We start from the raw sequence: 16,201 nt of genomic DNA, 5'->3' as shown, positions 1-16,201 counted from the left end.
TCTGGTCAGTCAACATTTTTGATTCCCAGCATGCTCAGATCTTGCAGTAGCACAGTTTTTAAATTATTGCCACCACACTGCCTATCTGTTGTTACCCAGCAGTCATAATGGATGATTTGGGAGACACACTGGATGTTGTGTGAAGTCACTATAGTTACTGGCCAGCCACTCTGTGTTTCATCTGCCAACTATTACTGCACTTCATCCTCATTACAGCAACAAACTCAACATCTAATGGTGCTGACATCCATCATAGCATCTCCATACATCTTCCTCTGTCTTTCACGAATGTTATAGGATGTCTTACCTTATGCAGTCAAGAATTCAGTCACAGAATGCTCCTCATGTACGTATGTTGGTGATGGCAGGTTTCTAAACTTACACAGTGGTGCCATCTATTGATGTAGGACACTATTACTGGACTGGGCTGTAGAAAATGGTACACAAAAGTGCACCAAATGTCACATCACCAACTTAATGAAGGGGGGATAAAATGGGAAACACTACTATGACTGGCCCTCGCACATGGATTGCACCCATCACTACAAAGTTTTGTACTCGGAAGGGAACCTCCCCATCGCACCCCCCTCAGATTTAGTTATAAGTTGGCACAGTGTATAGGCCTTGAAAAACTGAACACAGATCAATCGAGAAAACAGGAAGAAGTTATGAGGAACTATGAAAAAATAAGCAAAATATACAAACTTGAGTAGTCAATTTGCAACATAGGCAACTTCAAGGACATTGTCCGTCGTCCCGTGGTTAGCGTGAGTGGCTGCGGAACGAGAGGTCCTTGGTTCAAGTCGTCCATCGACTGAAAAGCTTAATGTTTTATTTTCAGACAATTATTATCCGTCCGTCCGTCCGTCCGTCCATCCATCCATCCGTCCAATTCGAGGTAACTGCGCCGTAGTATGGGGACGTCACACCTAAACAAACATCGAAACACACGACGCCAGTCGACTACAGCGCACGGAAGAGAGAGTATTCCTGCTAACGAGGCTCCCTGGCTGGCAGTTGACTGTTCACTACTTTGGACGAGAGTGCATTAAATACGTGAGATGTATTCCGTGGGCAATATGAATCCAGCAAATATAGCTCGCGACTTCAATAACAATCGCACGGTTTTGCGGTTCGGTCGCAAAACACGGGTGCTAAACTTATTACAGTGAACAGAGACGTCAGTGAACGAACAGACAGATCATAACTTTGTGAAAATAAAGAAAGTAAAATTTTCACACCAGGGAAGACTTGAACCAAGGACCTCTACTTTTACAGCGGCTCACGCTAACCATGGGACCACGGCGCTTCTTCGCTCACACCGTCCATGATGTTGCATATCTTCCACATGGACTACTCAGTTTGTATATTTTGCTTACTTTTTTCATAGTTGCACACAACTTCTTCTTGTTTTCTCGATTGATCTGTGTTCAGTTTTTCAAGGCCTATCCACTGTGCCAACTTATAACAAAATCTGAGGGGGGTGCGATGGGGAGGTTCCCTTGTCAGATAGAGCGAAGATGGTTGTGTTAAATCACAATATTTGAGAGTCGTTTTAATTAAGTACTCTAGTTGAGCAATTGCAGTTACTGTCAGTGAGTTGCTAATGTCAGAAATTAGTGCAACAGATTATATAAAATTTCTTTATTAAAAGAGAGCTCCACGCTTTGGCAGTTAGTTGAACTCTGTTTCATCTGTATTTAACATGATATATAGGCCTCAACTCATATTCACCGTTTAATTTCTCATTTGTTTATGCTAACATCTGTGGTGTAACAGGTGATATTCTGTAAATTTTGTTTTTGTGGGATTAATTGGCTCAAATTTTTCCACAGGATTGTTGATATTGCGGCATCGCACTATTCACAAATTTCTGCTGCCATGACGCAGAATTCAACTGTGTATATGTGGGGTTATTGTCGAGGTGAGTGGATGTTACATATCTGCTTCATAATAATTGACGTATTTAATGATTTTGAGTTGTTGCTGTATTAAAATTTCATTGGTATTATGTTCAATCCAGTGGCCTAGTGGTAAAGTTTGTATGTTAGACATCCAAAAGCGCATGTCATTGACTCTTGATCAGACCACGGAATGTTTCAGTATATCTGTAGCCTAGCCTTTACCTCTGTGATGTGAAGATCCACGAGAAACAAGCTGTGGTTTGGCTTGCACTTTCAACTTTGGGTCCCATTTCCCCAGTAGGATTACTGGGGTAGGTTAGCGACACAAGTTGCTGAAATGGCGTCCAGGCAAAAGATGTTCACCAGGCCATTATACCACACTGTTTTTAAATTGGTATTATGCAATAAAGAGAATAATAATCTGAAAAATAAGGGTGTTAGTGTCCAGTGTGATGCCCATTAATGAGGATGAGCTAGTAAAGTTATGGAGTGAATTTCTTAGACACTGAGTTAAGCTATATTGATTTCTTAATAGCACTACCAATGTTTGTGACAACTTCTGGAAATGGGCTTGCTGTTACATTTGATGTCTTCAGAACTGTTGTCATTGTAATTTATTAATTAATAAGTTTCTGGTAGAGTTGCAAATAATATTTATGTTAGTGACTAGTTTCAGACTTTTCATTATTTCTCAAACTGTTGCCTGAAATAGAAGATAAAATATTGTTAATGATACGCGAGATACAACGTTTTCAAATATTTTGTGTGCACAGATTACAGCTGTGCAATAAATCTGTTGTGGCATACCTGTGTTTGTGACATTTCACTGAACATAATATATTTGTTTTCACATCAGATCAGTATAACAAATTTTACTTGATAGTATTATGATTGTCCTAATACATTCAAAATTTGAAAGGCATCTTTATTTCTTTAAGCCTAGTTTACACGAGGACATTGAGTTGTGCCACTCGTCGCGTGGAATGAGTTGCAAGCAAATGGTTTCATGTTTGACTGTAGACACGACGAAACCAGTGTATATTTGAGTTTCGTCGTTTTGTGAGTCCCTGAGTCATGTCTGAAATGAAAGTTCTGGTAGCTGCACTTCGCATGATATGTGATGGAGTTAAAGTTTGTTGCATGGAATCAATGCGTAAGGAAAAAAATAAGAAACTTGTTTAGATTCGTGACTGAATGAAGAAAAGACATCAGCTCAGTTGCTCAGCATCCTTGCTGAAATAATTTATAATGGAAGATCCCAGAAGTCCTTTTAATTATCTTAGAATGTCACCAAAACTGTTCAAGTTTTTTCTAAATAGAGTTAATTATGCGATAAGGAATAAAGGTACTGTAATGCATGAAGCACTGTCGCCGGAACTGGAATTATATATCATATTACGTGCATGACAATCGAGAACACTCGGCATGCTATAAGATACGGTTTTAGTTGATGATGACGCTATTTCATTAACACCAATAATTATTAACAGTAACAGTAATAATTATTAACATTAGTAACAATAATTATTTGAAGCAGATTGCATTAAGAAGAGAATGGTTTGCAAGCTACTCTCTTGAAGACAGATCTGTACAGTGGTAATATTTCAAAATTCTAACATGTGTGAATGGGGAGCACTGCAGCGACGTTTTAAATAGATGAATATTGAATTTGTACAGCCTTCCCTCCTTTCAACAATATTCCTTAACAAAGAGTTGGCCAACTTGAACGATGGGATTTTAGTCTTGTAGATGAGAGCATCACCACAGCTAGAATTACACCTGCTTGTATTTTTCTTAATTCAGTTGTAAATGTGCTCCTAACTCAATAAATTTTGCCCTGCAGCTCAGATATTGTCAAACCATCTATGCTATGATCGCACATGATGGTCTCAGCGGCAGCATATTTTTTTAAATCAGCGTTGCTGAAATCCCACAAACACCTATGTAAAGCATAGATATCCAAAAAGCGAACATTTTTCTCCGTTCCCCACTTCGTATTTCAGTTTGTCTACACTCTACGAACACACACAACTTCAAAACTCGTGCAACTAGTGTTGCCAAAGTTGGAACACGCCGAAAGTGTTTAGTTTCACCAACAAGTTGCGCAAACACGAGGCGTGTATGCGCAGTGGTCATTAGCGCAGTTGCCTGCAACCTAGTGTCGTCGTGTAAACTAGGCTTTAGACATAAAAATTTGTTAGATGGCTTCAGTTTCTCTGAATGAAATATACCTTTAACTACTGCATTTTTTCAGAGAACTTTTTTTGTAGCTCTTATACAAAAGGCAAAGACAGAAAAATCAGTAAAGAGTCAAGAACAGAGTTCAGTATTTAGTTCTGCTGCTTTCTAGAGTCCCAGGTACAAGAACAAGTGTGTGGTGTCATGTAGAGCAGTACAATTAGTTGCTTCATTGAATGTGAAAAAATGTAAAAAGGTTTTTATGAATCACAAGTTATAGTGAATTACATGACACTTGAAGGAAAATGTGCAGGCTCAGCAGATGTCTAGCGAAACATTGAAAGCCTTTGTGTGTTATAGGGAAAGTGAAATTTTGTGAAAGTGGATTGATGCTATAGGCTCAATTTCTTGCTTTTGTCTTGGACTGTTAGTTTTGGTTGACGTAAAAATGAATGCACACATGTATGAAACATTTTAGACAATATCATGACTCCTATGGTGTAGTAGTAGTTTAGAGTACTACATTTTCCACCTCAGTCTGATGATGTTCTTGTTGACAAAGCAAGCATCATTGTAAAGTTGCTTGAATTGCTGGATTGGATTGTTGGAGCCCCCGGGATTTGGGATGGACAAAAGAATCAACAGTTAGGCACAAGGTTGGTCCACAAAAACATCTGCAGCAGGTGCTTCATTGCTAAATGCGTTGGCATTCATCACAACAACCTGCTTGATTAGTTGGTAGTCTGTCAGTTAGACGTGTTTAGAATAATATAATCTGCACTTAATTCTCTTTTTTAATCAGCCAGCATTAAATCTGTTAGTGTCCTCCAAAGCACAAATTGTTTCAGCGTATGATTTTTTTTTCCCATTTAAATAGTTTCTCAGTAATAAAACTTTGACAAAAATAAGAAAACATTCTTCAAAGTTGATAATCAGTGCTCAGTTAAATTTCAGGTGTGCATATGCATAAATTCAGCTTATTCTTCTAATATTTCAGCTGCATATCATTTGGCTATCTTCAGAGTGCGTAAGTCCAACACTCACTCCATCCCTTGAAACTCACAGACTGCGCCGTTGCACATGCAACCACAGATACACAAGAATGGAGACATTGATCGGCAGCAAAGAAGTGCAGCATGCATGAATTAAATCTGTGAACCAAGTTATGAGTACATTCATCGTCTGGGAAGGATGATGGCAGTTACTTGCACGTAAATATAAATCTGTATGTGTCAGTTTAGGATATACTGCATGTCCAAAAGTGTCATCATTTTTGCACTGAACAGTAACATCCAAAAATGGAAGCATCACGCCTTTTTCAGTTTCTGTTGTGAAATGGATTTGTCTATATATGGAATTTAGGTGGCTTAAACATTTTATAATTTGTGTTCCCGATGGGCAATACTACAAATGTGTTGTCAACTTATCTCCAGAATACTGTGAGCTTTAAAAGAAGTTTCCAGCATCTTTTCCTCACAGTCTTTCACAGATACAAGGGGCGACAAGGGACTACTCATGGCGATACAATCAGTCTGTTCAAATGATTTGTTATTAAATAAAAATTATGTTGTTGTCATAACATGTTTGAACAAATCTGAAATTTTTTATCAAAACTTCTGCCAATAAATGATAAGTATTCGGAAACTGGAACCTTTCTGAACAATGACACCACATTGAAGCTGACTAATAGATCAGAATTGTTCAGTTTCAGTGATTTTAGTTCGCCATAGTCCGCAGAGTTGCTTATGTGGTGAGCACAATTTTCCCACAAGAGACCTTAATGATAACACCAAGTGCCTGGTACAGTCATAGTTTTGAGAGCCAATGTTACTCACTATTGAACACATAGGAATATCTTTCTTTATGGATCTTGGAAGTCCATAAAGTCTCAGAGGAACCACATCACTTTCTTTCAGTCTTTGCAGAACTTCTGGCAGAGAGGGAGAGGCATTCAGAAGCAAAGCAGTCTTCCTTGCCAGTTAGTTAGTGGGGCCTTTACTACTCTTGCAGTACGTGCTATCGGTAAGCTTACATAATGCAGCCCGCTCAGACACAGATATATTACATCTTTGTGGGTGACCCATCATAACAACTCGGCAAGTTTCATGTCTTATTTCGTTTGCTTAATCCATAGAGTGTGGTCAGACAGCTTCAGTAAATTTTGCAGTCCTTCTTGGTGTGGCCACCTCAGAAATCTAATCTGTTCCAGCCCATGTTGTACCATCTGTCCAGTTGTAGGGTAACTCCACAGATATCTTCAGGTGCAGACAATAAAGTTGTTTAGAAACTTGGTCCAATTTTTGAGGTATAAATAGAAGCCACTCCTGAACACTCACAGAACCAGCTTTTCTTAAAATCTCACTCGTGCAAGTTGATTTTATAAAATGGTCATAGCACCTTAATAAAAAACTTAGAGGTTGGTAACCTTGCTCTCAAGGGTCATAGGTTATCAGTCATTGAATATTTAAAATCATCTCCTCTGTGCAGAGGTATTTGACATGCACCTTCATGTTTTCCTGGTGCAGTGACTGCTCTATTAATTTTCTGGTGTGTAGCCTCATAAATTCAGCTTCTTCTTCTTCTAATATTCAGGTATATATTGTTCAGCAATTTTCAGTCAGCCAGAAGACTGGCACTCCAGCACTTGCTGCATCCTTTTAAATTTGTGCATTGTGTCACTCCATATGCAACTACAGATACACAACTGCCCAAGATGTTGATCGGCAGCGAGAAGTACAATATGCATGTATTAAATCTGTGGCTGTGCAGTTGATCCACACTGGTATATCAATACATCACAGTGAGGTGCACTGTTGTAACATCTTTGTAACTTTATTACAGAAAGCACCGGATTTCATGACTTATCCAAGCTGAAGCTGCTATGTCTATTAATTAAATCTGTTGCCAAGTGAATTTAAATTGTGCCTTTCTCCACTGACTCCCTAAAAGATGAAGAAGATGCTAAATTTCAATATTTTTATGCAACATAGTGACCAGTATCAATACAGTGCCCTGCAACAGTAGATTTATTGGGTGTTGTAAGACCACCTGTGATTGTGGCCTTTCTACACTGGAGAGATGGTTCGGCAGTCCATGAAAGATGTACGGAACACCCCAGGCACACCCGGCTCTTGTAGCCCAATAAATCAGCTGTGGCAGAGCACTGTATCAATAGTGGCCATGATACTGCATGAGGAGGTCAAATTTTTCCCCCTACTTTATCTTTTAGGAATTGGTGGTGAAAAATGCAACTGGAAATCTCTTGACAATGAATTTAATTAATAGAGAGAGCAGTTTCAACTTGGATAAGTCATGGAAGCTGGTGCTTTCTGTAATGAACTTACAAAGATATTCCATTATGGATCGATTACATAGCCACAAATCTAATTCATGGCCATTGTAGTTCTTTGCCACCTATCGACATCCCTGGTGCTTGTGTATCTGCAGCGCCGTGGACAGTGATGTTGTCTGTGAGATTAAAAGGACAGAGCAAGTGCTGTTGCACCAGTCTTTTGACTCACTCTGAAGATGTCTGAAGGATATACAGTTGAAATATTAGAAGAAGCTGAATTTGTCGCTGCAGTCATTGTACTATGGAAACATGAAGATGCACATTAGTAATGAATGTTTGTACAATTGATTTAATCTCCGAGGAAATCTTATCATGGGCAAATATTCAAATTGATGTTGATTCCTTTCGTCCATCAAAGCAAAACTATTTATTGCCACAGTTAGTGTTGTGCTTCTGCCTAAGACAAAGCCTGTGTTTAAATGTGCAGGATAACACGAAAAAAAATTAGAAAACCTAATATTAAGCTAATAGTAATAAGAGGTTTTGATTACAGGTCTCTTAACTATAAGGGCTAGTGATAAAGTTTTAATAAACACCTTGAAAAAATAGTCATATAATTAATGTTCTATTTCTTTTGCTGGTACATGTATACAGTCCTTGTATGCACTGAAATCACCGTGCTGCAGTACAATAGTATACTGCTAATGGCCCCAAAACAAAATAGTACAGCCTACTGATAAAGTGGAGTATTGTTTGGGAACATTGCTGTGGCAATCCGTGCTGATTTGATGGAAACGAATGGCAAAAATGCGCTGTTGAATGACACCTGTTAGACATTTCTAGTGTTGTCAAACGAATCTGAGAGGGAGAGATCCCCCCAGTGATGGGATTGACCTTTTGAAACCATGTAAACAGTGATTTAGGTTAAGATCTCAGCTATCACGCCTTCTAGCCATTCACCAGGGTGGGCCCTTGTTTGCGAGTTATTGCCAATTAAAAAAACCAGAATTTTATGTGACACTGAATAGCATTAAAAAAGTAGTATCATATTGACTGGTTGTGTGATGTAATTGATGGGGTGAGGCCTTTTTTTATTTTTATCGAAATTACTTTGATCATTATTTTTATTCAATTAATTGGTTTAAACATAATTTTCTATTTCTGTTCCTTTATCACATAATTTTAATCATCTTATTAACTTCATTTGCTATCATTTTTCTTTCTATCATTCTTTCTCCACTTGAAATCTTTGTTCATGTGATTTTAATTAATTTTTACATATTAATTTCAGTTTAATGTGTTTCATTTTATCATTCTTTTTTATCCATGTTATTGCAGTCATTATTTCCATTCCTCATTTTGCTTGGATTTTGATTTATAATCCCTTCGTTCATTCGAATCTTCATCTGTGGTTTTTTGTCCATAGCAATGTAGGAATTTAGGCTATGTTTTAAATGATTGTACTATGATTACATAAAAAAACAAAAAAAATACGCTTCTTGTAACAAAAAAATACATTTTTGACATTATTGCACAGTCAGTGTAAATAGATTATTTTGTCACTTGTTTTTTAACTGATATTTAAGATATATGAATACGACAATAGATCAATGTAATTATATATAAAAACAAAGATGAGGTGACTGACCGAACGAAAGCGCTGGCAGGTCGATAGACACACAAACATACACACACACAATTCAAGCTTTCGCAACAAACTGTTGCCTCATCAGTAAAGAGGGAAGGAGAGGGAAAGACGAAAGGAAGTGGGTTTTAAGGGAGAGGGTAAGGAGTCATTCCAATCCCGGGAGCGGAAAGACTTACCTTAGGGGGAAAAAAGGACAGGTATACACTCGCTCGCGCGCGCGCTTGCGCACACACACACACACACACACACGCACACACACAAATCCATCCACACATACAGACACAAGCTTGTGGTAAGGAGTCATTCCAATCCTGGGAGCGGAAAGACATACCTTAGGGGGGAAAAAAAGGACAGGTATACACTCGCTCGCGCTCGCGCGCGCGCGCGCGCGCACACACACACACACACACACACACACACACACACACACACACACACAAGCTTGTGTCTGTATGTGTGGATGGATTTGTGTGTGTGTGCGAGTGTATACCTGTCCTTTTTTCCCCCTGAGGTAAGTCTTTCCGCTCCCGGGATTGGAATGACTCCTTACCCTCTCCCTTAAAACCCACTTCCTTTCGTCTTTCCCTCTCCTTCCCTCTTTCCTGATGAGGCAACAGTTTGTTGCGAAAGCTTGAATTTTGTGTGTATGTTTGTGTTTGTTTGTGTGTCTATCGACCTGCCAGCGCTTTTGTTCGGTAAGTCACCTCATCTTTGTTTTTATATATAATTTTTCCCACATGGAATGTTTCACTCTATTATATTGAGATCAATATAATTAAATTCACATTCATAAAATTTCTGAGTGGAAGAAGAATGATGTAAAGAACAAATGGAAAAAATGCACGCGATGATTAATATGATGTCACAGAGAAGCAGAAATAAAAAATTATATTTAAACCAGTTAATTGAACACAACCAATCAGCAAAACTCTTCTCTTTTAATGTTATTGAGTATCACCTCAAATTCCAATTTCTGTTTGTTAGTTACTCACGAACTAGGTTCCACCAGGATGAATGGCTGCAAGGTGTGATACCAGGGATCATAACCCACATAACCATATAGATGGTTTCAAAAGGTTGATCCCACTGCTGAGGGGGCCTCTTTTTGTGAATGAGAAAGAATGAGGTGTCAGACCACCTCTCTGTGAAGAACTGGGAACTTCAAGATAAGTGGAGGCCCTGGTACTTGAAGACTGGTGTATCACAATTGAGGAAATAGGGGGAAAAAGTGAAAATCAGTCCTAGGTCAATTTTCAACATCTTCATGACGTTTTGAAAAAGACAAAAGTTGACATACTGCCTGTTGGCTGCTGTTCAGGTTCCTAGGCCAATGTTTATTTCATGATTTTTCTGGCATTGAAGCTTCATCATCCATTGCTGATGGTGGACTATAGTTTAGCCCATGGCCTGAAATTATACATACCTGTCCCACCAATGTCTGAGGGCTTTTCCATTGGACATTTCTGCCGTGGTTCTGCTTTTGCTACCTGCAATGGTTGTTCACTTCAGCATGGGAACCCAAGATCCACTTAGTTAAGATTTTCTGTTCTGACCACAAGAACACACAGACAATGATGGCCACAACGCTGTATTACATCAAGAAATAACCTGTTACAAGAAGACACTTGCCATGGAGTGGCTACACTACTAGTTTGATAATCCTAGTCAAAATGTAAACATGTAACTGAGGGCAAGGCTGGCTGGACCTGACTGTGTGCTGTTGGCCAGCTGGTAGAGTGGACGGAGGAGAGGCTGCGCACACATCCGTGAGTGGCAGCCTCTGGCGGTTCTAGCATCTGATGACCTCTGCGGCATGCCTTACAACTGTGCACCCAGATCTCGGATGTGAAATCTATGTGGGTCGCTAACGTTTTCTCTTCCTTATCGAGACTGCTTTCATGTTTGAGAAATTCTATGGTTTCCCTGAATAAGCAAGTGTGCTAGCTCTTCTCCACAGTGAGAACGTCCATGTCAGCCTATTTTATTGTGTGGCCAGTCTTGCACAGCGCGTGATATACCTTTATTCATGATGCACGCAATTTCAGAGATCATGCATTCATGCAGTTCACAGGCCCGCTTATAGAGGCCACATGGATCGGTTCCCTGGCTCACCCTGGCGAGCTGCCAAAGAAACAGTATTATTTAAGTGACTGGAAACAAGTACTTGGCCTATTCTGTAACCTGTGTTACTGTTTTCCAGTCAGTGTGTTCAGTTCTATGCAGTACCTGTACTTCATTGTATTTTACGCTTTACTCTGTAAAGTACTGTGTTCCAGAAATTGCATTTGTTCTTGTTATATCAAACTTGGCGATGAGTGAGGGTTACGCTTTCTCTGCGTGTTAATGTCAGTGCTAAGTCACCTGACAAACATCTAGATGGAAGAAGTGCTCCAACTTATCATTGCCCAGCAGCAAGCTTTCATGGAACAATAGCAGACTCTCAGCAACACTTTCAATCAAGTGGTGTCTGCGTGTTCACGGCAGGTCACTCTCCTGTCAATACAATCATTGCCCTTTCCTGCATATGATGAATCGGCTGAAGATTGAGACTCCTATGATACATGGTTATGCCAACATTTCCAGATTTCTTGTGTGGGCAATGCAAACCTGTGTAGGGTTTTCTTCCTTTCCTGGCATTTTCCATTCATTTATCAGTTGTTGTGGCAACTTGCACCTTTGAAAGAGCTGACCAGCTTATCATTTGATGAAATGTGCCAGCTTCTCTCAAGCTGTTACTGTGATAGAATGCACATAATTGCAACACATGTAAACACATGTAGAATTTTACCATTGTTTGAAACACCCAATCCAACCTTAAGAGGCCTGGGATGCAGAATTACATGAGTTGAGCCGTCCTTGTAAATTTGTCACTAGTACCCATCACGAATTCTATGCTAATCATATTATGCGTGATGTTATTATTTGTCTGACCCCAGATAGGGAATTCTGTGAAAAAGCATTTCATTGTGAGAAACCATGCTTTTAGATGTGCTCAATGTAGCACAGTCCTTTGAAATGTGATGGGCCACAGGCAATCAATTGCTTCATGAAGGGAGGTACTGCATCTGCTGTTGCAGCAGTACAACCTTCAACTCAGCGTCACAAGGTGCATTGTTGGTTACATGAGTATGCTGTGTGCCTCAAGTGTTTGGCTGTTTGGAACAAGCATTGAAAGAAAGGTCACATTGCATTTGTGTGCAACTACTATTCGCATGTCGTGGCCACAGTAGTACTAATGGATATAAACCGTATCCCTACAATGACTGTCTCTCTGAAGAAATTGTTCATTGACTTGTGTGTGTTTAATAAACCGCTAAAAATGCAAATGGACGTAAGACCTTCAGTGACTTCAGTAAATGCACAAATGTATATGTACTTGGCCTCCCCTCCCCTCACACAGGTTTCATGGAATTTGAATAGCTACAATAAACAGCAGTTTCTGATCCTATGTCAGTTCTCTGGTCCTGTCTCATACAAATCTGCTGTTCGTCCTCTCACCTTCCTTGTTGTGGATCATCCCCATACCACAGACCTGTTTGGGTTAGATGCATTAAACACTTTTGGTTCCTCCTTTGCCGATGAGGTAAATTTAGTGTTAGATCAAGTTCCGTATCATAAACTGGTGTCCCTCTGCTCTGAGTTTTCTTCTCTCTTTTACTCTGTATTTGGCTGTGCTGCTGGTTTTCAGGCCCACATTACAATGAAAGAGTCCACCCATCCTCGTCCCCCCCCCCCCTCCCCCACTCCCTCCCCTCGGCGGGTACCTGCCATGTTGTGCAGCTCTGTCAAGGCCATATTAGACCATTTGAATTTGCTCAATGCGATTCGGTCTATTTCTTCCAGTGGGTGGGCTACACCACTGGTCATAGTTAAGAAGCCATCAGGTAAGCTTCACTGCTGTGGCAACTTCAGTGTCCTGATTAATGCACAGTCTGTGACAGTTACATACCTTTTGACCTACCCTGATGAGCTGCTCACAAAATTATCAGGCAGTCACTGCTTTTCCAAGATTGATTTGTCAGAATTGTACTTTCTAGTTCCCCTTGCATGAGGCTGTTAGGTGCCTTGTCATTATCAATATACCTTTTGGGCTAGACCAATATAAGAGTTACATATTGGTGTTTCTAGTCAGCTTGCAGTTTTTCAGCATTTTTGTAGAACAGCCTTTGTGCTGGCCAGCTGCATCAGTTACCTTGATGATATCATTGTTTTGGTCTCTTCCACCGAAGACCACCTTAGAAATCTATGATTGCTGTTTTCTGTTTTGCAGTCTGTGGGTCTTAAGTGCAGTCTTGCCAAACCTCAATTTTTTCAGCTATTTACTGAATACCTAGGTTTTGAGGTTTCTCACACAGGGGCCAAGCCATTGTGTAGGTAAAGTTGCATACTACCGTAAGTTTTTCCATATGCATCCACTGTCGCTCAGCCCCTGCATGTGCTTTTGCATAAAAATGTGCCATGTTTCTGGTCCCCAGCTTGTGACCGAGCATTTTCTTTGCTTAAATCTAAGCATCAATCTGCCCTGTGTCTGGCCACTTTTCAGCCAGGTCAGCATCTCATGTTGACTACAAATGCCTCTCAATGATGTCGTGGCACAGTGTTGGTGCACAGATATGCAAACGGGTCTGAATGACCCATTGCTTACACTTCTAACACTTAAACTCCCTCTCTCAGATTGAAAAGGAGGCTTTAGCGATGGTGTTCCCCTCGAGAAATTTTAGGTCTTTTTGTATGGTTCTAAGATCACAAGCCGTTGGTTGCTCTTTATAACTCTTTGGCTTCTGTGCCAGACAAAGCAGTACATTGTTTGCAGTAGTGGACTCTCTTCCTCTCCCATTGTTATTATCAGATCCATTACCGGCTGATGGTACAACACACCATTGCTGATGCCTTATCTCACCTTCCAATTGGGCCGAACTCTTCCTTTGATCAGGGGGGAAAAAAGATAGGCAGAGTTAAACAGCAAACACTATCCCACTGATGTAGTGTGTGATCATGCTAAGGCCTTTGAGTGGACCACAAGAATCTACCCGAGAAATAAAAAAAAATACTAAATCAATGGCAACCTTCTTGTGTGGGTAATGTCTTACATTCATAATATCTAATGGAGGGTCACATTGATTGACAGTACCACATGGGTAAAATTCAATTCTGAATGGAGGACATAAAATGTTTGGGCTCATGTAGTCAGTATTAGCTCTACTCCTGTCGTAAGGACAGCGTACTTTGCCTTTTTTCAATCTGTTTAAAGGTATGAGTTAATACTCTGGGGAAACAGCAGAAAAATAAATGAAATTATGGTGATCCAGAAGAAAACAATCAGAGTAATGGCTAAGGTAGATAATAGAACACATTGTAAACCATTGTTCATTAAATATAGAATTTTAACAGTTATTAATTTATATATTCTTGACAGTGTTAACTACATACTTGCTGAACTACCTAATTTAAGTGTAACAAATGAAAGGCATGACTACTATACAAGAACGTGTACTTCTCTGCTGTTGCCACAATATAGATTAGCTAAAACTAACAATAGTCATAAGTATATGACAATTAAAATATATAACAAATTGTCTAAAAATGGGTCAATCAAGCCTGACAAATTATTTAAAGACAATGTTCATAACTTCTTGTTAGCTAATCCATTCTATTCATTAGAAGAATTTTTAGAAATGCCCAATATCAATTTAAATATGTAAAAATTTATTTTGTAAAATTAATAGGTTAAGTGAACTGACGAAGTCTATTGCATGTAATAATGCTGAATGACCAATAAAGAATCTGAATCTGAACCCTACTTACATAAATGACCTTACTGTGACTTTTAAAGATTGTTATGAAACTACAGTGCTTGCAGATCATAAGAGTACAAATCAAAGGTCCAAATTTAAACATACCAGAAATGGCTAAGGTGATTACAGGTCGTATTTAAAATTAGTTTACAGAAAGCAGTTAAAGTCTTAATCTCACGGAGATTCATACTGTGCAATTTCAAACAAACAATAACAACCTGCTCATTTCAGAAATAGACGTGAGTGAGTTTGCAAATAAATATTGAGAGCTTATAATTCATAGTTTGGTAGTGTAGCTAGGTAGACATACTGAAATTCTTAACATAAAACTTCCATGTCAGAGTTACTGACTATATAGTTCTTGCTGCAGATTGTTACTGGACTTAATTGAAATAGTTTGGTAGCCAGGAAAGCCTTAATGTTCCACGTATCGGATGCACAGAAGATTATCCTCCAGCTTGTGTATGTTTTGCATCCATCTGTATCAAATGTAAAGCAGATGTAACTTGTTTTCAGATTAGAAAATAACTTGGCAGCAATCTGTCTTCATTTTTTCATGCAACCTGGCCTCCAAAAGCTTTGGAATCTGATTCTTTTCCAGTTCATCTACAAACATTGTCATATTTCACACAAGTACAAAGTAGTGAACTGATCATTATGTAAGGTGTAGGCCTAATTTTTTCCTTCAGTGAATTGTAGTCACTAGATATCAGATTTCATTTGCAACTCATTAAAATTGCTTTTAAGTTGCGTGAGTAATTGAAAACTGTACATGACAGTTTCTTTCAATTAAATACATGACGCAATGATTTAGAAAAATACTTGATGCAATACCTGTAGTGCACCTCATTGTAAATTCACCAGATAAGATTGTTCCACATGCAATTTATGTCCAATCATCAACAGTTCTATAATTTATGAATGATTCTGGGAAGTCCACTACTTCATTTTATTATTCAGAATGCTTTTCATCTGTAAGAATTTTGCTAAATTCATTATGTATCACTTGATCTGTGAGCAGAAAGTTCAGTTTATGACTGACTGCCACATTTCACTATTTTGTACTTCTTTGTATATTAACCTGTTACGAAACAGCAATTTGCTCATTTATTGAGTGTTTGCTATACTAGGTCAGAGGAAGTGGGGTTGATAGAATTATGTATAAAAACTATCTTTATCACATGATTTTGGGTGACTGCTTATTCTCTCCAGCATGATTATTTTCTGGTGATGAATTTCTGTTATGTGAAAATTAAAAGAAAATCATCATTTTTTTAAAACTGTGGCACAAACTGATTTTTGGGGAATTTTTATAGTGATTAATATTGAGACAGACTGCTGCATTACGTAAAACCAGCTTGTGTTTGCTGCAACTTTTACCCAT

At 39.0% G+C, this 16,201-nt stretch overlaps 1 protein-coding gene across 6 annotated transcripts in view; it reads left to right on the top strand.

Annotated features, from left to right (window-relative positions):
* LOC124596070 (RCC1 and BTB domain-containing protein 1-like) overlaps positions 1–16,201 on the top strand; it is a 196,996-nt gene that overhangs the window by 83,308 nt on the left and 97,487 nt on the right. For all 6 annotated transcript variants that reach the window (XR_006978279.1, XR_006978280.1, XM_047135052.1 and 3 more), the window contains exon 7: positions 1,836–1,924. Coding sequence is in view for 4 of the 6 variants with exons in the window: in XM_047135052.1 (XP_046991008.1) it covers positions 1,836–1,924 (89 nt within the window). In the remaining 2 variants the exon portion in view is untranslated. The remainder of the gene's footprint in view (positions 1–1,835; positions 1,925–16,201) is intronic.

The sequence above is a fragment of the Schistocerca americana genome, chromosome 2 (assembly GCF_021461395.2).
Source record: "Schistocerca americana isolate TAMUIC-IGC-003095 chromosome 2, iqSchAmer2.1, whole genome shotgun sequence".
Taxonomy (NCBI): Eukaryota; Metazoa; Arthropoda; class Insecta; order Orthoptera; family Acrididae; genus Schistocerca; species Schistocerca americana.
Note: the sequence above shows the minus strand (reverse complement) of the source record. Positions and strands in the feature narration are given on the sequence as shown.